This window comes from Homarus americanus, unplaced genomic scaffold (assembly GCF_018991925.1).
Source record: "Homarus americanus isolate GMGI-L3 unplaced genomic scaffold, GMGI_Hamer_2.0 scaffold7626, whole genome shotgun sequence".
In the NCBI taxonomy this organism is placed as follows: Eukaryota; Metazoa; Arthropoda; class Malacostraca; order Decapoda; family Nephropidae; genus Homarus; species Homarus americanus.
The window spans coordinates 2,766,093-2,790,750 of NW_024718273.1; the positions used below are offsets into that span (position 1 = coordinate 2,766,093).

General features: G+C 45.0%; 1 protein-coding gene across 1 annotated transcript in view; it reads left to right on the top strand.

The window, feature by feature from the left end:
- Positions 1–8,245: 8,245 nt before the first annotated feature.
- The window catches only part of LOC121859372 (hemocytin-like), a gene marked incomplete at its 5' end in the record, with an annotated part of 457,920 nt that continues 441,507 nt past the window's right edge, over positions 8,246–24,658 (top strand). Inside the window, 3 exon segments of the mRNA XM_042356148.1 lie at positions 8,246–8,431; positions 18,135–18,306; positions 19,759–19,889. Of these exon segments, the coding sequence (XP_042212082.1) occupies positions 8,246–8,431; positions 18,135–18,306; positions 19,759–19,889 (489 nt within the window).

The window sequence follows — 24,658 nt, forward strand, 5'->3', positions numbered from 1 at the left end:
TCTCTCTCTCTCTCTCTCTCCAATACGTTGTTCATATGTTTTTGCTGGGTTTTGTTTATCTCTTTACTTATATTTATATATTTATATCTATCTACATTTTCTATTTCTCCGTTTATTTTCATGCATGCGCTGTTTTATCCCTTTCTCATTTTCTTTATCTTTCTCTTTTTTCTCTCCTTTTATCCGTCTCCATCATGTTCATCTTTTCTTCTCTGTGACAATATTTTTTCTGTCATCTCTCTTATCCTTTCTTTTTCTCTTATTATCTTCTCTCTCTTTTTTACCCATTTACCACTGTTCACAACCATGTCTTTGTGTCTCTTTGTCTCTATCTCTATTTTCTTCTACGTTCGGTCGTGCATAGTTTATATGTATTCGTTTCTCTCTTCTTTCTTCCATCTAATCATTCTTCTGTTTCCTATTTTTCACAATTCTCATCAAGCATTCTCTCTCTCTCTCTCTCTCTCTCTCTCTCTCTCTCATTTTACCAAGTTGCTATTGCTTTCTTCTTTCCTATCTATTATTATCCCTCTTTGTCTCTCCCCCTTCATCGGGATCCACCAATAAGCAGGAACAGTCAGCGAGAGACACACAGAGAGCCAAAGCGAGAAAGATTTGTGTTATGGTTGTCGTTTGCTGTGACCCAGAATCTCTACATACATACATACATACATACATACATACATACATACATACATACATACATACATACATACATACATATTAAGAGACTTTGTTACGTCTACATATTAACACACATGCACTGTACATAGCCAGGTCGTGTAGGACATCGTTTCTAATGAGGGAGACTATACTGTAGCTCCCCTCCCTTCTTCCTCTACTACCCGCTCCTCATTCCCCCATGCTACCCCTCTTACCCACTCCTCTTCCACCTCCTACCCCTGCTACTCCCTCCTCTCTCTCCTCCTACCCCTCTTATCCCCCCTCTCCCTCCTCCTGACCATTTTACCCCAACTGCTACCCCCTCCCTACTTCTACCTCTCCTACCCCTCTTCCCCCTCCCCAAATGTAGATCATCTCCCACCAGTATCACAGCCACGCCGGTGAACGGAAATAAAGTCACAGTGTATATGAAGGAATTGCACGTAGGTTAGGTTAGGTTAGGTTTTTTCCGTGCCTTTTTTTCTGTGACTTTTTTCCTTGTGAATTTTTTCCTGGATTCGCCATGCCACCCTGTTTTATGCGTTACCTACCAGTGGCGTCACGACCACTTTCTCCTTCACTGGAGGACTAGCAGGCAGGGGACGTCCTCCTCTTATGCGCTACTTGATGACTGTGGACGCTGTCTACCCATCTTGGTGGACACGTTGCCTCTGTTCTACCCCTGCAACGCTCCCTGTTCTTCCCTTATATCTCCTCTATTCTTCGCTTGGGCTTCCCCTGTTCTTCCCATGTACCTTCCTGTTCGTCTCTTAGTCTTCTCCTGCTCCTCACCTGCATTATTCCCTTTCTCTGTTTCTTTCCTAGTATTCCCCTGTTTCTTTCATCTTCTTCCCCACTTTATTCCCGCTTCTTCCTTGCATTTTTTCTTCCCTATTCCTTCTCTAGTCTTTCTTTGCACCTCCCCTGGCATTAGGGTCACGTCTCCCTCATACCCCCCAGGACCAGGCAGAGGGACTTTTTCCTCGTATATTGGTGTAAGAGCGAGCTCGATATCCGCCTCCTGCGGCCCAGACGCCGGGGAGAGTCACATACTGTAAAACTTTTAGTGATAATCTCCAGCCAAGGTCCGCTCACTCTCAGGCGGCTGGTGCAGAGGGAGGGCCGCAGGGAGGGAGGGTCAGGGGGTCAGAGGTCACTGCAGTGCTGGGAGGGAAGTATTAAAGGTCATCATGGAAGGACACGCTTTATCTTGGGTGGTTCAGGGGGTCTTCATGGTACTAGGAAGATATCGGTTCATTATGAAAGGTCACTCTTCATCATAGGGGGACAAAGGTCGCCATGGTACTGGAGGGGTGGTTCAGGTCAGGAGAAAGAGGCCCTGATATGAACAAGTGTTGCCATAAATACGGGAGAGAAAACTGATCATTCTCATCATCTTCAGGTGTTGAGGTGGATGGTGTTTCTCTTAAGGAGCTGTGATGCTGACACCTTGGGAGGGTATTATCACTACCAAGGGAGTGTAAAGATACAACCCTCATGTGAGGAGAACTTCAGTACTGTGTTGATGACGACCAGTAGAGAAGTAGGTGGATGGTCAGAGTTTAAACAGTTGTAACAGTTGTAACAGTTTATTTAGCCAGAAAAATACAGATACAGAGTGGATAATAATAACAATATTAACATGGCTGAGCCAGTTGAGAACCTGAGCTCTATTTGAGGCACCTGATATATACTATACATTTATCTCAAGGAAGTATTATGTAACATTTAGTATCATCTGGAATAGTACAATAGCATGGTAGTAATAAGTACATCTCATAGTGTTACCACGGTTATCACTTCAATATTTATTTATTTTATTTTTTATTATTTTTATTTTTTATTTATTTATAATTATTTTTTGTATTTATACATACATATACACATACCTATACATATATACATATATATATATATATATATATATATATATATATATATATATATATATATATATACACATATATGCAGTCTGTACTCACCCCTGAAGATGTGAATTACACGAAAGTGCTTGAGAACTTCGTGTTTTCTTCTTTCCTTGTGGTTATCAGCATATATACATATATATACATACACATACATACACATATACATATACATATAAATTAGAGTGGAATTTAAAAACATAAGTATAATGGGGGAGCAGTACTACCTGGGTTGTACAGTAATAAGGTTGAACAAGAGGACAGAGCTTTCAGGATTATGTCTAGTTGGCAATTATATTTATTGCAATGGTAATTACTTATTTATTTACATGATAATTTAAGATAAAACGATTTTGATGGCACAATAAAAGCAGGTACTGTAAATATAGTAAGTGTTACAAGAAGTATTAATACTTCGATAATAGATATTTTTTTTAGAGATGATTTAAAGGAAGGGAGCGTAGTCTTTGCTCGGATGTGTGGGTGTAAGTTGTTCCACACCTTCACACCGTGATATTTCACGGAGGTCTAGGACTGAGAGGAGCGCATGGGGGGTGGTCTTAGCAGCTATGGGTGCCTTAAGTTGTATCTCTGATTATTCCGGAACTGGAAATAATTTTTGTCACGCAAGTTATTGATAGATTTGTAAACAAAGAGGGCACAGCAGTAGGCGTTAATATCTTCGAATTCTAAAAATTCCAGTTTCGCAAATTTTTCGTTTGTGTGATCTGTTTTTTTCAAGTAGGTCATTGTCCGTACAACACTATATACAATACAGTAACAGGAGCCACACTATGTACAGTACAGTAACAGGAGCCACACTATGTGTAGTACAGTAACAGGGGCCACACTAGGCACAGTACAGTAACAGGAGCCACACTACGTACAGTACAGTAACAGGAGCCACACTATGGACAGTACAGTAACAGGGGCCACACTAGGCACAGTACAGTAACAGGAGCCACACTACGTACAGTACAGTAACAGGAGCCACACTATGGACAGTACAGAAACTGGAGCCACACTATATACAGTACAGTAACAGGAGCCACACTATGTACAGTACAGTAACAGGACACACACTATGTACAGTACAGTAACAGGAAACACACTATGTACAGTACAGTAACAGGGGCCACACTATGTACAGTGCAGTAACAGGATCCACACTATGTACAGTACATAAACAGTAGCCACACTATGTTCAGTACCGTAAGACGAAACACACTATGTACAGTACAGTAGCAGGAGCCACACTATATACAGTACAGTAACAGGAGCCACACTATATACAGTACAGTAACAGGAGCCACACTATGTACAGTACAGTAACAGGAGCCACACAATGTACCGTACCGTAACAGGAGCCTTACAATGTACCATACCATAACAGGAGCCACACTAGATACAGTACAGCAACAGGAGCCACACTATATACAGTACAGTAACAGGGGCACACTATGTACAATACAGTAACAGGAGCCACACTATGTACAATTACAGTAACAGGAGCCACACTATGTACAGTAACAGGAAACACACTACGTACAGTACAGTAGGGGCCACACTATGTACAGTACAGTAACAGGAAACACACTATGTACAGTACAGTAACAAGAGCCACACAATGTACCGTACCATAACAGGAGCCACACTATATTCAGTACAGTAACAGGAGCCACAGTATGTACAGTACAGTAACAGGAAACACACTATGTACAGTACAGTAACAGGAGCCATACTATGTACAGTACAGTAACAGCAGCCACACTATGTACAGTACAGTAACAGAAAAAACACTATGTACAGTACAGTAACAGGGGCCACACTATGTACAGTACAGTAACAGGAAACACACTATGTACAGTACAGTAAGAGGTGCCACACAGTACAGTACAGTAGGAGGAGCCACACTATGTACAGTACAGTAACAGGAGCCACACTATATACAGTACAGTAACAGGAGCCACACTATATACACTACAGTAATAGGAGCCACACTATATACAGTACAGTAACAGGAGCCACACTATGTACAGTACAGTAACAGGAGGCACACTATGTACAGTGCAGTAACAGGGACCACACTATGTACAGTACATTAACAGGAGCCACACTATGTACAGTACAGTAACAGGAAACACACTATGTACAGTACAGCAACAGGAGCCACACTATGTTCAGTACAGTAACAGCTACTATGTACAGTAGGAAACAGGAGCCACACTGTGTGCACTACTGCTACAGTACAGTAACAGGAACACACACTATATATACAGTAACAGACACCTGTACAGTATCAGGAGCCACACTAATATGTACAGTACAGTAACAAAGGAAAACACTATGTACAGTACAGTAACAGAGAAACACTATGTACAGTACAGTAACAGGAACCACACTATGTGCAGTACAGTAACAGGAAACACACTATGTACAGTACAGTATAAGGGGCCACACTATGTACAGTACAGTATAAGGGGCCACACTATTTACAGTACAGTAGCAGGAGCCACACTATGTACATTACAGTAACAGGAAACACACTATGTACAGTACAGTAACAGGATCCACACTATGTACATTACATAAACAGTAGCCACACTATGTTCAGTACCGTAACAGGAAACACACTTTGTACAGTACAGTAGCAGGCGTCACACTATGTACAGTACTGTAACAGGAGCCACATAATGTACCGTACCGTAACAGAAGCCACACTATATACAGTACAGTAACAGGAGCCACACTATATACAGTACAGTAACAGGAGCCACACTATATACAGTACAGTAACAGGAGCCACACTATGTACAGTACAGTAACAGGAGCCACACAATGTACCGTACCGTAACAGGAGCCTCACAATGTACCGTACCATAACAGGAGCCACACTAGATACAGTACAGTAACAGGAGCCACACTATATACAGTACCGTAATAGGGGCCACACTATATACAGTACAGTAACAGGAGCCACACTATGTACAGTACAGTAACAGGGGCCACACTATGTGCCAAGTAACAGTGAAGGCCACTAATGACAGTACAGTAAAGTTAGGGCCACACTATGTACAGTACAGTAACAGGAGCCACTATATACAGTACTGTAACAGGGCCACACTATGTACAGTACAACAGGAGTCACACTATGTACAGTACAGTAACAGGGGCCACACTATGTACAGTAACAGGAACACACTACGCATGCAGCAGGGCCACACTATGTACAGTAACAGGAGCCACACTATATTCAGTACAGTAACAGGAGCCACAGTATGTACAGTACAGTAACAGGAAACACACTATGTACAGTACAGTAACAGGAGCCATACTATGTACATTACAGTAACAGGAGCCACACTATGTACAGTACAGTAACAGAAAAAACACTATGTACAGTACAGTAACAGGGGCCACACTATGTACAGTACAGTAACAGGAAACACACTATGTACAGTACAGTAAGAGGAGCCACACTGCACAGTACAGTAGTAGGAGCCACACTATGTACAGTACAGTAACAGGAGCCGCACTATATACAGTACACTAACAGGAGCCACACTATATACACTACAGTAATAGGAGCCACACTATGTACAGTACAGTAACAGGAGCCACACTATGTACAGTACAGTAACAGGAGCCACACTATGTACAGTGCAGTAACAGGGACCACACTATGTACAGTACATTAACAGGAGCCACACTATGTACAGTACAGTAACAGGAAACACACTATGTACAGTACAGTAACAGGAGCCACACTATGTACAGTACAGTAACAGGAAACACACTATGTACAGTACAGAAACAGGAACCTCACTGTGTACAGTACAGTAACAGGGGGCACACTATGTACAGTACAGTAACAGGAAACACACTATGTACAGTACAGTATAAGGGGCCACAGTATGTACAGTACAGTAACAGGGGCCACACTATTTACAGTACAGTAGCAGGAGCCACACTATGTACAGTACAGTAACAGGAAACACACTATGTACAGTACAGTAACAGGAGCCACACTATGTACAGTACAGTAACAGGGGCCACACTATGTACAGTACAGAAACAGGAGCCACACTATGTACAGTAAAGTATCAGGAAACACATTATGTACAGTACAGTAACAGGAAACACACTATGTGCAGTACAGTAACAGGGGCCACACTGTGTACAGTACAGTAACAGGAAACACACTATGTACAGTACAGTATAAGGGGCCACACTATTTACAGTACAGTAGCAGGAGCCACACTATGTACAGTACAGTAACAGGGGCCACACTATGTACAGTACAGTAACAGGAGACCCACTATGTATAGTACAGTAACAGGAGCCACACTGTGTACAGTACAGTAACAGGGGCCACACTATGTACAGTACAGTAACAGGAGCCACACTATGTACAGTACAGTAACAGGGGCCACACTATGTACAGTACAGAAACAGGAGCCACACTATGTACAGTACAGTAACAGGAAACACACTATGTGCAGTACAGTAACAGGGGCCACACTATGTACAGTACAGTAACAGGAGCCACACTATGTACAGTGCAGTAACAGGAGCAGGAGGCACACTATGTACCGTACAGTAACAGGAGCCACACAATGTACCGTACCGTAACAGGAGCCACACAATGTACCGTACCATAACAGGAGTCACACTATATACAGTACAGTAACACGATCCACACTATGCACAGTACACTATCTGGAGCCACACTATGTACAGTACAGTACATTAAAAGGAGCCACACTCTGTACAGTACAGTAAGAGGAGCCACACTATGTAAAGGGAAGCAACAGGAGGCTCATTACATACAGTACACTATCTGGAGGCACACTATGTACAGTGCAGCAACAGGAGCCACATTAAATACAATGCATTAACAGGAGCCATACTCTGTGCAGTACAGAATCTGGAGCCACACTATGTACAGTAACAGGAGCCACACTATTTACAGTACAGTAACGGGAGCCACTCTATGTACTGTAACAGGAGCCACAGTACATGCAGTACAATAACAGGAGCCACACTATGTACTGTAAAGTAACAGGAGCCACACTATGTTCAGAACAGTAACCGTAGCCACATTATGTACTGTAAAGCAACAGGAGCCACACTACATATTGTACAGAAACAGGAGCCACACTACACACAGTACAGCACTAGAAGCGACACTACATACAATACAGTACCAGAAGCCACACTACATATACTGTAGTACATAAACAGGAGAGACACTACAGTAACAGGAGCCACACACCACAGGACCGCGAATGAAGACATTAGAGAAGACCTCGACGTAGAATCAGGTCAGGAAATCCCAGAAGGAAACAACCGAGATGTTACGGACACGACAGTCATGAAGGTCACTTCATGTCGTAGAAAATTTAGAAGAAAACCCTCTTGGTAGACTTGAGGTACATGACGGGAGTAGATGATGTTCTCTCAGCTAGCGGAAGGCTGAGTACAGCGGGGAACAGTGACTGATAGGTCAAAGTTTTAAAAGGCGTTGGATTGTTGATTCCTACATGAGGTTGTTCAGCCTTAAAATTAGAATGGAGCTGGTCTCAAGATCAATAAGAGCTTTTCACGTGACATTTTTTTTACAGACTATTAATACTAGGGGATGACTTCTCATTCAGATTGCTCGGAAGATCCTCCGTCGCCAGTGAACGGCTACACAGAATGCTCGACGTATGCTGGATGTCGCGCTCTCTGCAACAGACGCTACAAGTTCCCCACGGGCGAGAGGAGATTAATGATGATGTGTGAAAACAATCACTGGACCATGACTAGAATCCACTATGAAGACTTACCTGACTGTCACCGTGAGCATACAACTACTACTACAGCTACTATTACTATTACGCTGACTTCCTACTACTCGGGCCTCTTTGACACACTGTCATTATTATTATTATTATTATTACTACTACTACTCTAAAATATTATTTCTGATGCTGTTGCTACTACCACAACTATCCTTACATAATACAACTATTACAATTATTACTTCTATCCTTACATACTACTACCACCACCACCTTGATATACTACCAGCACTACTACCTTAACATACTACTACTACTACTTTTTTTTTTTTTTTTTAACGTGGCCTCCAGCCTCCCCCAATAGCCACACCTTCGCCACCATTTAATTACCATAATATTAAATATCCTAATACATATGTAACTATCCTATCTGTGTTAAATTAGTTGAGCCGCAGATCTATGCGGCATTCAGTGACAGTAGCCTCATAGTCGATATCTGCAGCAGTTGTCGGAATTGGGGCAGAAGCTCTCGTTCCCCTGAGGCAGAGCAAAGCCGACCGAAGGAGAGAGAAAGACAGTCGACATCTCATCCAGGCTGTAACGAAACTTCTGGGCTGCTGCTTCTGTTCGGAGATCACCCCCTCGAGTCTGGCATAGAAACATCTTGCACTTGGTCCCATCCCACCAGAGGTTGTGAACACTAGAGGAGTGAAGCTGCCTTGAACAACGTTTTGGATTCTCTCCCCATATGCCCTTATCTTGTCGTTCTCGTTCCTCCTATGTGCAGCATCGAGAGCTAGGTTACGGTGACATGCGGCCATGGGATCAAAAATCCTGATGTCGAAGAAAGCTCGCTGTCCCCGCGTCCAGAATCCTCGAGCACTGACGTCAACACGGGCTTCGTTAGATGTGTTTGAAGTCCTATGTTGGAAGATCTCCCCATCCAATGGAAGGAGGGTCGGTTCTACCATGACATCTCGGCAGATTTCCTTCAACATATTTGCTGTAAGGTCTCATACTTCGTCATGCCTCATGCATATGAAGCCCCCTTTCTTGCACACCATGGCTGATCGCCGTCATAGGAAGAGCCACACACGCATTGGGACGGCAAACCTTCTACTGGCCGACCGTACCTTAGAGCAATGGCATCTGTAAATTCTTGTTTGTTAAGACTGAAACCATTTGCCCTTATCGGTAACGTAGTTAACCAGTTTAAGGGGCCCACCTCCTGCGCTATAGCTACTTTTTTTTTTAAATTTTCTGGAACCTGCAGCAACAGTTGCTGCAACTTATCATTTTGGCAGTGCTGTCGATCTGTCGTAATGGACCTATGAGTCTCGTTTACTTCACTGGTATCGACCTCCCCTGTTGCGTTCTGGGCTATTATGTGGTCCGTGAGGGCTGCCATGAGCTTAAGTGAATTTTGATGTTCGGTGGCTGCAATCTCCTCTGGATTGGTTAGTCCCATCCCTCCCAGTCTTGATGGAAGTGCAAGAAGTGCTCTTTCTGCTGGGGTTAAGTGAGTGTGTTTCACTAATTTGGGAATGAACTTGACACTGATAGCTTCTTATAGAGGGTGGAGGAGGGGTCCGATATCAGGGATAGTACGCATCAGGTGGTTCCAACGATGCTTGACTCCATGGGTGAATGCAGCAAAAGAGGCATGTGGCTCTGTGTTAGCAATCTCAGACAGAGCTTGGATTTCACTAACCCACTCATTCACCTTTCCCGCTACGTACTCGGTCTTGAAGTCCTTAGTGCCAATTACTGCGCCTAGATGTCTTTGGCCGTCCTTAGTTATTTTGACCTCACATCCGCCAAAAACCTCCTTTGCCCGTTTATAATGTTCTGGCCTCACTATGAGGAGGGACTTGCTGGCGTTTGGGTGGTACCCTATTTGTGGACCTCGCGATGTTACCAAGTCCCACCACTTTTTGATGCCCTCCACTTTTCCTGCTCCTGTAAGGTCGTCAGCATACGCCACTTGTTTGACCCCAGTTGTTTCAAATTTTATTTCTTGTTGGAGCACTGATAGGCCTATTGCATACATTGCCATTGCAACAGGGTCCCCCTGTGTTGTTCCCTCGGTTGACTGTAAGATGGTATCACCTCTTAGGGCCTTGTTGTTTACTATATAAAGGTCTGATGGATTCCTATAGGAGTTTTCAACGTACATTGCAAAGCTTGGACACTTGATCTTGATGTTGTGCAGTGCGGCCTTGCGGTTAAGTATGTTGAATGCGTTTGAAGCGTCGACCAGGAGAACGGCCTCACAATCACGTTGCTCAAATATCGTTCTCATGGCGTGAATGGCAGCTTCCCCCCCAGCTTGTTGGCCAGCACAAACTTGTAGGTTCCCTGCTGCTGCCCTGACATCGTCCTTTACCACCTCCATTATGCATTTTCCGATGATTCGCCTCAGCACTTCCTCCACTCCTATTGGCCTACATCCTGGATTCTTATCCAGGGGAATGAGGTGGCAGGCCGTCAGAGCATGAAGGTGATGGCAGCATGAGGATGCCAGCTTTCTTGCAAGGACGGCAATGGCCGTGCAGAGATCACTTGCTGTGGGGCCAAACTTGTTAGTGCTGAGGATGACTCTCCATCCGTTTGCATCCAGACCTGAAGGGCCGGCACCTCCCTGAGTCTTCAGTGCCTTTTTCCACACCATCCCTCCTGTTATTTTCTCGAACAGGACAGCATTTGGTGGGATATAGGCACCCTGAAACCTGATGCCTTCGTCATCACTTGCAGAGGGATGTTTTTCTTTCAGTTGTTTTAATGTCTCTCTGTTTATTGGCAGGACCCCACCGGTGAACTCCTCTGTGAGAGATCTTACCGCCAAAGACACTTTTCCCACACGCATTTTGTTTCCAAACATCCTTGCAGCCTCATCGGTGTTTTGCTTTCCGTCTCCTGCAGATTTTAGTCTCTCCTGCGGTGCTCTTGTTTCACATAGGAGATCATCAAGGGCCCCCTTCTGCCACAGTGTCAGTCTTCTCTTCATTGCTGTCACATTTTCTTTGTGCTTAGTCTTTGTGTGTGTCCTCTGGCAGAATAGATGTCGTATTATTGCCAGTATATGAAGAGCTAACGGGGCAAGGAGGCGGTCTTGAGTGTACTCAGTCATGAGACTAATCATCTCCCGAATCATTTCTTTGGTGGCCGCACACTTGAGTGGTTCAAACAGGTTTGCTGGCGACCACCTGACAATTTCTGAGTAAGCTTTTTTAACCCATGTGTCTGCATTTTCCATGGACATGCAATTCCACTGTGGTGGCTGTCTCTCATTCACCTCGTGGGCATCAGCTACTATTGGAGCAGCGTTTATTGGTACTACATTTTCAGGTTGATTAGACTCATTGCTATCGTTTAGGATATCAGCGGGCTGCTGGGTCCCGGCGATATCCACTGTGGCCTCCTGTGACGGATCCCTGCCATGAAGGTTATAAGGGTTGCGGCAATTGTTTCCCTTTATGCAAGACACACATGGTCGGTTGCTTCTCACACAGACACAGCTAGTGCATTTTTGGTACTGGTTAGAACAGACACAACAATGTCTGTCACCCGGCATAATGATCTGCACCTTGGGCGACAGTTACGTCCGCCTCCGAACATCTGATTTGGTCCCAGGCACAAGATTATACTGGTTCTTATGAGGGAAGGGCGGAGAGGTGACAGGCTGGACTGGTGTGTCCAGGTAGTAGGGGCATACGTGCGCGCGTGGGTGTGTAGGCTACCCCCCCTAATGGCGACCATCCATACATCAGAATGATACACTATGGACAAGAGTTTGTCACACCAAGCACTTGTTTATATATTCTTGGCACAAATAACCACTATTTATATGGTCTCACTGGTGCAATATCAGTTATATATACTCACTTGGTTCGTCGAGACCCTACATGAAGTGACCGTTACAATGGTGGGGAGGCGACGCATGGGCAGCACTCTCGGCCCCATAGGGGCGAAAGTCTCGAGGCCACCCCTGTCAAAGTAGGCCTATCGACACTGACCTTGGCTCCGAGCCTCCGCATTATTCCACCGACCCAGCACCGCCAGGTCACCACTCGCTTGGTGATCGCCGGTGAACACACGGAATATTTACAATTTATGCCGTAAGGGATGAGAAGAAACCTTGGGTGGCAATGCTTAGGGTGACATCTGATATTCACCGACACATTGTTAAATTCCCGCTCTCACACAGCGAGTATGTCCCCACCAATAACTACTACTACTACTACCACCACCACCACCACCACCTTGATATACTACCACCACTACTACCTTAACATGCTACTTTTTTTTTTATAAATGGCCTCCAGCCTCCCCGAATAGCCATACCTTCGCAGCCATTTTATTACCTTAAAATTAAATATCCTAATCATAAGTAGCTATCCTAGCTGTGTTGAGTTAGTTGATCCGCAGATCTACGCGGCATTTAGTGACTGTTGCCTTATAGTCAATATCTGCTACTGTTGTCGGCTTTGGGGCCTATGCTCTCGTTCCCCTGAGGCAGAGCAAAGCAGACCAAAGGGGAGAGAAGCACAGCCGACATCTCATCCAGGCTGTAACATAACTTCTGGGCTGCTGCTTCTATTCGGATAGCACCTCTGCGAATCTGGCGTAGAAGCATCTTGCACTTGGTCCCATCCCGCCAGAGGTTGTGAGCACCAGAGGAGTGAAGCTGCCTTGATCAACGTTCTGAATTCTCTACCCTTTGCCCTTTTCTTGTCATTCTCATTCCTCCTGTGTGAAGCATCGAGAGCTAAGTTACGGTGACATGCGGCCATGGGATAAAAAAATCCTTATGTAGAAGAAGGCTCGCTGTCCTCGCGTCCAGAATCCTCGAGCACTGACGTCAACACGGGCTTCGTTGGATGTGTGTGAAGTCCTATGTTGGAAATTCTCACCGTCCAATGGAAGGAGGGTCGATTCTACCCTGACATCACGGTAGATTTCCTTCAACATATTTGCTGTGAGATCCCTTACTTCGTCATGCCTCATGCATATGAAGCCCCCTTTCTTGCACACCATGGCGTGATCAACGTCATAGGAAAAGCCACACACGCATTGGGAGTGCAAACCTTCTACTGGCTTACCGTACCTTAGAGCAATGGCAACTGTAAATTCTTGTTTATTGAAACTGAAACCATTTGCCCTTATCGGCATCTTAGGTAACCAGTTCGAGGTGCCCACCTCCTGCGCTATAGCTACTTTTATTCAAATTCTCTGGTACTTGCAGCATCAGTTGCTGCAACTTAACACTTTGGCCGTGCTGTCGTTCTGTCGTAATGGACCGTCGAATCTTGTTTACTTTGCTGGTATCCACCTCACCTGTTGTGTACTGAGCTATTACGTGGTCAGTGAGGGCTGCTGTGAGCTTAACTGAGTTTTAATGTTAGGGTGGCAGCAATCTCCTCTGGGATTGGTCAATCCCATATCTTCCAGTCTCGGTGGTAGTGCAATGAGTGATCTTTCTGCTGGGGTTAAGTGAAGGTGTTTCACTAATTTGGGAATGAAATTGACGCTGATAGCTTCTTCCAGAGAGTGGAGGAGGGGTCCGATATCAGGGATAGTGCACATCAGGTAGTTCCAGCGATGCTTGACTCCGTGGGTGAATGCCGCAAAAGCCGGATGTGGCTCTGTGTTAGCAATATCAGACAGAGCTTGGATTCCCCTATCCCACTCATTCACCTTTCCCATTACGTACTACTACCTGTACTATTTTTACTTATAATAATAATAACAATAATAATAATAATAGTGATAATATTAATAATAATAATAATAATAATAATAATAATAATAATAATAATAATAATAATAATAATAATAATACGAACAGTGCTACATCTGATTTAGAATACTATTTAAATAACTATAACTATCTTTCTACTACACTACTACTACTACTACTACTACTCTACAATACTTTTGTACTAATTCTTAGGAGTAATATTTATCTCATTACTATTTCTGACATACAACAAAACAACCACAACAATAACTACTACCACTACTGTTACTACTACTACTACTTGTTTATTTTTATGGCCATCAACTTCCCCTACTATTTCTTCTACTACTGTTACTCTCGACTATTATTGCTTCTACTCAAACAGGTTGCTACTTTTTACTGTTAGTAAGGTACTAAAAGACAACCACTGTTGCTATTGTAGATTACTAAACCTACTACTGGACTAGTACACCTTTTCACATATCCGTTGAGACATTGTTACATAACTATTTGACAAATTTCATAACCGAATGACAGACAGAACACATATCGAATGACAATCTAAAATAACTGTTCGTTCATGCTAACGGAAATGATTGACATAAGTTATGAAGTTGACAGACGTGAACAATAAACCGACAGTCTACATATAGTTTGAGAATGTAACAATTGGAGAATGACATACCACCAACAGTTATTTTAGATTGTCATTCGATATGTGTTCTGTCATTCGGTTATGAAATTTGTCAAATAGTTATGTAACAATGTCTCAACGGATATGTGAAAAGGTGTACTCCTGACATACTGCAAAAACTAATACACCTTTTCACATATGATATCACTTTTAGTGTTAGAGCTCGTGACATGTAACTAATTGTAAGACTACTGCTAAAACTACTACTACTACTACTGTACTAATACTACTATATTAAAATATTACTTATATGTAAAAGCTCTTGACTAGTACTAGTACTAAGACTACATGTGGTAGTGCCACCCTGGAGCCACTGACAATGGAAACTCTAAGTTGATCCAGTCATTTTGGTGGAAGTCGTCACTTTTCACACTGGAGCAAAACGAAGAAGTGGTAGTGGTGTGAGGTGGTCGTGAAGTTCCCGGGGAAATGGGGGTTTTCTTTGCTGCCCATGGAAGTAATTTTTCAGCTGATAACCTTGCAAAAGAGAGTGGAAAAAAAAACTTTTTATTGTGAATGTGAGGTTCTTGTCCTGTTAAGAACGTCCTACGGCACCACTTGACCAAATCAAAGTCAAATTTGTTTATCTAAAGCCGAGTTGAAGCTTACTGTTAATTACCACAGTGTGATGTAATGATTAAATTACTAATTAATATTTGCTGCATTCAGATGTCGTATTTCTAGTTACTAGTTTTACATGAAATAGAAAACTGATCTTAAGTTGTGTTACATAATACACCTGTATGCATCACATAGTCCAAGAGCCAGGGTATTTTGATTTGTGTTTTTTCCTTCAAAGGGTTTGAAGGTTATTTGTAGGGGAAAAAATATCACAAGAATCTGAAAATCCCATTCTTATAAAAATCCGCTGGGGGATTTCTTGCAAAATTACCGCTTCTCGGCCGAAGTGCTGTTTGTTACATTCGTGTGTTTGGGTCACTAAAATGCCACTAATCTTCATCTATGTAAACAATACTGTAATTATATCGAAGGATTCAGTGCTCTCTCATGGTTGACTATCAGAGATGCTGCTGTAGTGTTAGAGGGTCGGTTTTAGAAACAGTAAAAAAATATATACATTTTTTAAAAGTTATGTATCCATGCTGACGTATATTGGGTAAGAGTTGACTTTACACCTTCGCTAACCACCAATTATTTACCTGGTAGGTGGGGGAGGGATGGACCCAGCGAGGTTGTCGGTTAGATATTTCAAGGCCACCAGTCTGTGTGCCTTATAAATGGCGTGGACTGTACATCGCATGACATACTACACAACAGCATCTCTGATAGTGGTTTCGGCTGCATCAGTTTCACAGCTATCAAGATGCACTCACTTGCACTTTACCACTGATTTTGAAACATTCCCGGAGAATATGCAGATAGCTGGGAATAGTCCAGATGTGCTAGTGCTCGGCCTTCTGATATTGGATTTCAGTATACTGTATGTTATAGCTGCTCACTTAGATGCCCCTCGGCTTCCCTAAGGCCCATAGCAGACATAGCTGTGAAGGTGTTATAGCAGTTTGTGTAGTATCCCATTAATTCATCGTAGAGATAAGGAAGTTTTAGATTATTCCATTAAGATGTTCCTGATATATCTCTTATACTCATCAGAAGGCTTAAATTTGTTCCGTGTCGTCTCATCTAATGGTTTTGGCATGTACCTTACAGCATGTTTCTGGCTGATGTAAATAATACGTGAGAGACGATACTTGTAGTATTTTGTGATATCAATGACGATTGATTTGGTCGTAGATAATCTGTTTGAAAGGATTGTAAAATAAAATTAGTTAAGCAATAAACCGCCGGCAAAGCTATTCGACACAAATCAGAAAAGTAATTGAAATTTGCAGCTGAAACCAGGAAACTGCAAATAGAGATGGAAACTTAATGAGTAGTGTAGGTTTTAGCATATTTTAATGCATCCAGTAAACTATGATAGAACACTGAATCCTTTGATACCATTATTGTTTGCATAAATGATGATAGCGGCATTTAGTGGCCCAAACACACAAATGTAACATACAGCATTTCGGCCGAGAAACGAAATTCAGATCATGTTGTTGACTTAGGGTAATTTTGAGAAAAATCCCCCGAGCGGATTTTTATTTTATTTTTTTATAAATTATGAATTTTCAGACTCCTGAGGTGTTTTACCCTACAAACAACCTTCAAACCTTTTGCTCTGGACTGATATGTTAATGTCTTTTAGTATAACTCTTTAATTGTCTGTTTAGTATGGCGGCTATTGTGAATCACCATTGAATCATTATATTATACACAATTGCGGGACACAAAATAACTAAACAAAACAGTCCACCCCAATAATGTTACCAGCTTTAGTAAGACCCGTATTTGCAATAACTACACCACCACCCGACCGATCAGGAGCACCGTCGTGTGTCGTTATTCAGAAACCTCAACAGACCCCGAAGACAGTCCCGGTGGATCCGGTTTCCTATCGAGATAAGAAAAAGACAGCCAGCAATATTTTACTCCTGCAAGAGCATACATACAACTAGCAGTGTTTTTCCTGAGAGGACCTAAATATATAGCCAGTAGTATTTTAGCAAAGGTATCATGCTGCTCATTTTAACACCTAAAACAAGTTTACAAGATATTTTTTTAGACATATGTAATCCAAGTGATGAAAGTTGTTAGATCAGTTATATCCCTGATGATGTGCTCAGGGAAGTGAACACAGAGGTAATTCGACACTCTACTTTATACCGACCTGATGAAAGTTTTGTTTAAAAGTTATCTTTAAATGTCTTATTTTTCGATGATTCAGAGGTAAAGTTAATAACTAATATTAGATATTTTAGTTTAATACTGTAAAAGTGTTATAACAACGGACATTGGAGATTTGCTGAAAGGGATTCGTAATAATTATATATCATTAAAGGTTCTTAATCTTTATTGATCTGTATAATTTGTTTTAAAAGTTACTACAGTAATTTTGTACTTGGAAAGATATTGATGAACAGGAAAAACCACTTGAAATTTTTTCTTACTTATGTATTACTTAAGAAACCAAGCAACAAGGTTAGTGAGAGATGGAGTCCACGGAGGCTATAATTGTTCTTGATAATTTTGACAAGAGCCAATTTGAAGCCCAGTAATGCTCGTGATTCCACAGCTTGGGTTGGTAGATAACTTAATCCCACACCGTAACTATCTTAACTCCCATTCACCACCAACTAACTTAGCCCCATGCAGCCCAACTAACTTAGCCCCACTCACCCAAAATAACCTAAGTCACCTACTCACTACAACTAACTTAACCCCACTCACCCCAACTAAATCAGCCCCTTCCTCTGCCACAGCTGTCTGTAACCCTCCGTGCCAGAACATGGGAATCTGTTTGGCACCGAACAAGTGTAACTGTCCACCCAACTGGCAAGGCAGGTCGTGTGAGGTGCCCAAGGGCCTACCCTCGAAATCGTGTGCAAATAAGAATCCGACACCCAAAAATTCGAGGATACAATGCAGCAGAAGGTAAGAACTCCTACTTTACACAATTCAACACCTAAACATGAAGATTGTTTTATCTTAAAATAGTCTTTCGCTATATAAATATATATATATATATATATATATATATATATATATATATATATATATATATATATATATATATATATATATATATATATATATATATATATATATATATAAAGAAGAGAACCAGGGAAAACAAACATCTTTACTAAGTTGGGTTTCTTTAATCACTAACGTTTCGGAAAAATCATTTTCCTTCATCAGAGGAAAAGGACAATATTCTTCCATTCATTGATGTTAATATCCACCGTCTTCATAATAGTTTCGAGACAGCTTTATACAGAAAACCATCTTTCACTGGTTTGAGTTCAAAATTGTCATCTTTTATTCCTTTTAATTACAAACGTAATCTAGTACGTACTCTTACCAACAGAGCCTTTATTACATAAAGGAACTACTCTTTAACAATGGTTTCCCTAAGAGATTTACAGACACTTATATTGGCAAAACCCTTAATAGATTTTTAGTCCCACACAGCCTCAAATGAACACCGTTCCTAAATATTCTATCTATTTCACCATCCCGTACACAGGCCCACTCAGTTTCACCCTTAGAAACAGACTTAAGAAGCTTTGCAATGAATTCTATCCACAAATTTCTTTTAGACAAGTCTTCAAAACCCAGAGTTCAATTAAAAATTTTTAAAATTAAAGACACCATACCCACACACCTGCAATCCTCAGTTGTTTATCAATTTACGTGCTAGCTAGGCAGCATATGTAGGCAAAAAAAAAAATGATAACTCGCTTCCATGAACACTTGAGCCGTTCCGTCCGAACAGGCCAGTTAATCACACAACCACCACATTCAGCTATTCGTAACCACGCCCACCAACAAGACCGCCCGTTTTCGCCGCCTGATTTCTCAGTTCTTGACAGGAGCAACTGTGAGACGGCCGTCCTCATTATGGAAGCCTGGTATCAGTATAAAGTAAAGCCATCCGTTTGTGATATGGCTTCCTGTGTTTTTTTTTTCGGACTAAGGCTCGTCTAAATTAAGATAATACCCCCTGTATAGTTTTTATTTCACATTTTTATTCCTGATTTTAGCTTTGTACGTAGGTCTCTCGTCATTTTTGGTTTTTAAATTGATTGCTTTTTTTCAAATTTATGGAAGGTAAATTTTCGTATAATGTTATGTTTTTATTGTATATCACCTGTAGTTTTAGAACTTTTTCAAAACTTTTTTCGAACGTTAGTGATTGAAGAAACCCAACTTGTCAAGTTGTTTGTGCTTTCCCTGGTTCTCCCTCGTTATGAAACTACGCTTTCCACGCAACAAGTCCATTGCTGAAGTTATATATATATATACACCTTATACACTATGTCTATTTCTTTTATATTTTATTTTTTATAAAGAAAATAACGCAACACTTGGTTCCTCTTACAGCGAGTGCAGAGCGGAGTGTTTCGATGGCTACCACTTCGCTGAAGGCACGACCACCCTCACCTACAAGTGTCAGGATGGCAACTGGGTCATCCCTGATCCCGCCTGGACCGACTCCATGCCTAACTGTTTACGTGAGTACAGCTTTGGTGGTGGCCTTGGTGGTGGAGGGGATCTTGGTGGTGGTAGAGGGGTCTTGGTGGTGGTACTGGTGATAAAGGGGGGTCTTGGTGGTGGTACTGGTGGTAGAAGGGTCTTGGTGGTGGAACTGGTGGTAGAGGGGTCTTGGTGGTGGTACTGGTAGAGGGGCTTTGGTGGTACTGGTAGAGGGGTCTTGGTGGTGGTACTGGTGGTAGAGGGGTCTTGGTGGTGGTACTGGTGGTGGAGGGGTTTTGTTTGTGGTACTGATGGAGGGGGTCTTGTTTGTGGTACTGGTGGTGGAGGGGTCTGTTTGTGGTACATGGTGGGAGGGGTCTTGTTTGTAGTACTGGTGGTGTGGAGGGGGTCTTGTTTGTGGTACTGGTGGAGGGGGTTCTGTTTGTGGTACTGGTGGGGGGGGGTCTGTTGTGGTACTGGTGGTGGTGGAGGGGGTCTTGTTTGTGGTACTGGTGGTGGAGGGGGTCTTGTTTGTGGTACTGGAGGGTTTTGTTTGTGGTACTGGTGGTCGAGGGCTTTTTTGTGGTACTGGTGGTGGATGCGGTATTGTTTGTGGTACTGGTGGTGGAGGAGCTCTTTTGTGGTATTGGTGGTGGAGGGGTCTTGGTGGTGGTACCGGTTGGAGAGGATCTTCGTGGTGGTACTGGTGGTGGAGGGGTGTTGTTTGTGGTACTGGTGGTGGAGGGGGCTTTGTTGTGTTACTGGTGGAGGAGGGTCTTGGTTGTGTTACTGGTGATGGAGGGGTCTTGGTTGTGTTACTGGTGGTGGAGGGGTCTGGTTGTGTTACTCGTGGTCGAGGAGTCTTGGTGGTCGCACGTGGTGGGGGGGTCTTGGTTGTGGTACTGGTGGTGAGGGGGGTCTTGTTGTGTTACTGGTGGAGGGGGTCTTTGTTGTGTTACTGGTGGTGGAGGGTCTTGTTTGTGGTACTGGTTGGAGGGGGTCTTTTGGTTACTGTGTGGAGGAGGGGGTCTTGATGGCACTGGTGGTGGAGGGGTCTGGTGGTGGTACTGGAGGTGGAGGGGTGTTTCGGTGGTGGTACTGGTGGTGGAGGGGAGTCTTGGTTGTGGTACTGGTGGTAGAGAGGGTCTTGGTGGTGGTACTGGTGGCGGAGGGGTCTTTGGTTACTGTACTGGTGGAGGGGGGTCTTGGTGTGGTACTGTTGGTAGAGGGAGTCTTGATGGCCTGGTGGTGGAGGGGGCCTGGTGGTACTGTGGTGGGGGGTCTTTGTTGTGTTACTTGGTGGTGGTACTGGTGGAGGAGGGTCTTGGTGGTGGTACTGGTGGTGAGGGGTGTTTTGGTGGTACTGGTGGTGGAGGAGGTCTTTTTGTTATTGGTGGTGGAGGGGTGTTTCGGTGGTGGTACTGGTGGTGGAAGGGAGTCTTGGTTGTGGTACTGGTGGTAGAGGGTCTTTGTGGTACTGGTGGTAGAGGGGTCTTTGGTGGTACTGGTGGTGGAAGGGAGTCTGTGTGGTACTGTGGTAGAGGGGTCTTGGTGGTGGTACTAAGTGGTGAAGGGGTCTGTGGTGGTACTGGTGGTGAGGCAGTTTGGTGGTACTGGTGGTGGAGGAGGCTTTTTGTTATTGGTGGTGGAGGGTGTTTGGTGGTACTGGTGGTGAAGGAGTCTTGTTGTGGTACTGGTGGTAGAGGGTCTTGGTTGTGGTACTGGTGGTAGAGGGTCTTGGTGGTATACTGGTGGTGAAGGAGTCTTGGTTGTGGGTACTGGTGGTAGAGGGGTCTTGTGGTGGTACTGGTTGAGGAGGGGTCTGGTGGTGGTACTGGTGGTGGAGGGGTGTTTCGGTGGTGGTACTGGTGGTGGAGGAGGTCTTTTTGTTATTGGTGGTGGAGGTGTTTCGGTGGTGGTACTGTGGTGGGGGGTCTTGGTGGTACTGGTGGTAGAGGGGTCTTGGTTTGTGGTACTGGTGGTAGAGGGGTCCCTGGTGGTACTGGTGGTGGAAGGAGTCTTGGTTGTGGTACTGGTGGTAGAGGGGGTCTTGGTGGTGGTACTGGTGAAGGGTCTTGGTGGTGGTACTCGTCACCATCACCGCCCCTTCTCAACAAGGTGGCGTCGCCAAGCGGCCAGAAAGTAAACAAAATACAGTAATTTCCAGTCGAGCAATAGAGTTAAGGGAGGAAGACGAGATCCCGTTTTTCTTTTTTTGTTTATTTTAGCAGCTGAAATGGGACCCGATACAGTGAATCCCGGTACAGTGCAGCTATTACGTATTCTACCACCAATTTTGTAAATGCTGACTGTTTACTGTGTATTAGTTTTGAGCTCTTTCTTTATTTAAATTAGTACTGATAATGTTCCACTCTTCATAATTGGTAGTTATCATCAGAGTATTATCGGGATATATAAAAGGAGCAGAACTCTATTGTATTATCGAAAATATAAGGCTGGTTGTACAGCCATTGAAAATTTTGTAACCCTACCAAGGACCCTATATTCATGTTGAACTGTATGCCTACATACCTGGATACAGTACCTGCATAGTATATAATTATACGTAACAGCTTTACCGATTAAATGTCATTATCATTAATATTATTCAAACTTGGAATAATGTAGCCTGATCTTAGAAATTTTTACACCGTAGAAGCATAATATTAAAACCTACAGGAAATATCGATAATATGTATGTGGATTTTGCCAAGGCTTTGAGCACCATGAAAAGTTGGGAACTAAACTGAAAGGCAGGGATCGGGTAAGTGTCCTAGCGTGGATCGGAGATTTTCATGACCGCAAGCAGTGTGTGGTGACTATTGACACGAAATCTTCAAGTGTACCCATGACAAGCGGGGTACCACAGGGAAGTGTAATGAGCACGTTATTGTTTGTTTGTTTCACAAATGACATTTCAGAAGTCGTGAGAGAAGGTGGTGGGGGGGAGGGGGTGAGAGCCAGGTAGGGGAGGCTGAAAGAAGGTGGTGTAGGTGAGGGGTCGTGAAAGAAGGTGTAGGGAGGGAGGCGGAGAGACGGGTGGGTGTAGGGGAGGGGCCGAGAGAAGGTGTGTAGGGGAGGGGGGAGAAGGTGGTGTAGGGGAGGGGCCGTGAGAGACGGTGGTGTGGGGGGAGGGGGTCGTGAAAGAAAGTGGGGTGTAGGGGGAGGGGGGTGAGAGACAAGGTGGTGTAGGGGGAGGGGGGGGCGGAGAGACGGTGGGTGTAGGGGGAGGGGCGTGAAAGGTGGTGGTGTAGGGGAGGGGGCGTGGGAGAGAAGGTGGTGTAGGGGGGAGGGGATCAGAGAGGGTGGGGTGGGGGGAGGGGGTCTGAGAGAAGGTGGTGGGGGGAGGGGGTGAGAGAAGGTGGTGAAGGGGAGGGGCCGGAGAGAAGGTAGGGGGAGGGGGCCGAGAGAAGGTGGTGTAGGGGAGGGGGTCGTGGGAGAGAAGGTGGTGTAGGGGAGGGGCCGGGAAAAGAAGGGTAGGGGGAGGGGGCTGAGAGAAGGTGTAGGGGAGGGGGCGGGAAAGAAGGTGGTGTAGGGGAGGGGGCGTGAGAGAAGGTGGTGTAGGGGAGGGGGTGAGAGAAGGTGAGGGGGAGGGGAGCGTGAGAGAAGGTGGTAGGGGAGGGGCCGGAGAGAAGGTGGTAGGGAGGGGGTGGAGAGAAGGTGGTAGGGGGAGGGGGTCGTGAAAGAAGGTGGTGTAGGGGAGAGGGGGCGTGAGAGGGTGGAGGAGGGAGCTGAGAGGGGAGGGGCGGGAAGAAGGTGTAGGGGAGGGGGCGGAGAGAAGGTGGTGGGGGAGGGGGGGTGAGAGACGGTGGTGTAGGGGAGGGGGGTGAGAGGGGAGGGGGGAGGGGTGTGAGAAGGGGTGGGTGGGGGAGGGGGCCGAGAGACGGTGGTGTTGAGGGAGGGGGGCGGAGAGACGGTGTAGGGGAGGGGGCCGTGGAGAGGTGGTGTAGGGGAGGCGAAAGGTGGTGTAGGGGAGGGGATGAGACGGTGTAGGGGAGGGGGTCGAGAGGTGGGGAGGGGGAGGGGGGCGGAGAGAAGGGGTGGGGGAGGGGGGCGTGAGAAACGGTGGTGTAGGGGAGGGTCGGGAGAGAAGGTGGTGTAGGGGAGGGGGCGTGGAGAGAAGGGGTGGGGAGGCTGTGAGAGACGGTGGTGGGGGGGAGGGGCGTGAGAGAAGGTGGTGGGGGAGGGGCGGGAGAGACGGTGTAGGGAGGGGGTGAGAAGGTGTAGGGGGAGGGGCCGGAGAGAAGGTGGTGTAGGGGGAGGGGTCGTGAGAGATGGTGGTGTAAGGGAGGGGCGTGAGAGACGGTGGTGTAGGGGAGGGGCTGAGAGAAGGTGGTGAGGGGAGAGAAGGTGTGTAGGGGAGGGGGCCGAGAGACGGTGTAGGGGGAGGGGGTGGGAGAGAAGGTGGTGTAGGGGGAGGGGCCGGAGAAGGTGGTGTGGAGGGAGGGGGAGGAGAGAAGGTGGTGAGGGGGAGGGGGAGGAGAGAAGGTGGGGGAGGGGCGGAGAGACAGGTAGGGGGAGGGGACGGAGAGACAGGTGTAGGGAGGGGCCGGGAGAGACGGTGGTGGGGAGGGGGGTGGAGAAGGTGTAGGGGAAGGGGTGATAGAAGGTGGGGAGGGGGGCAAGAGAGAAGGTGGTGTAGGGGAGGGGAGTGAGAGAAGGTGTGTAGGGGAGGGGTCGAGAGAAGGTGGAGGGGGAGGGGGTGGAGAGACGGTGGTAGGGGAGGGGGCGTGAGAGAAGGTGGTGTGGGGAGTAATGTGAAAGAAGGTGTGTAGGAGGGCCATGTAACTGAACGAAGCATACTGAG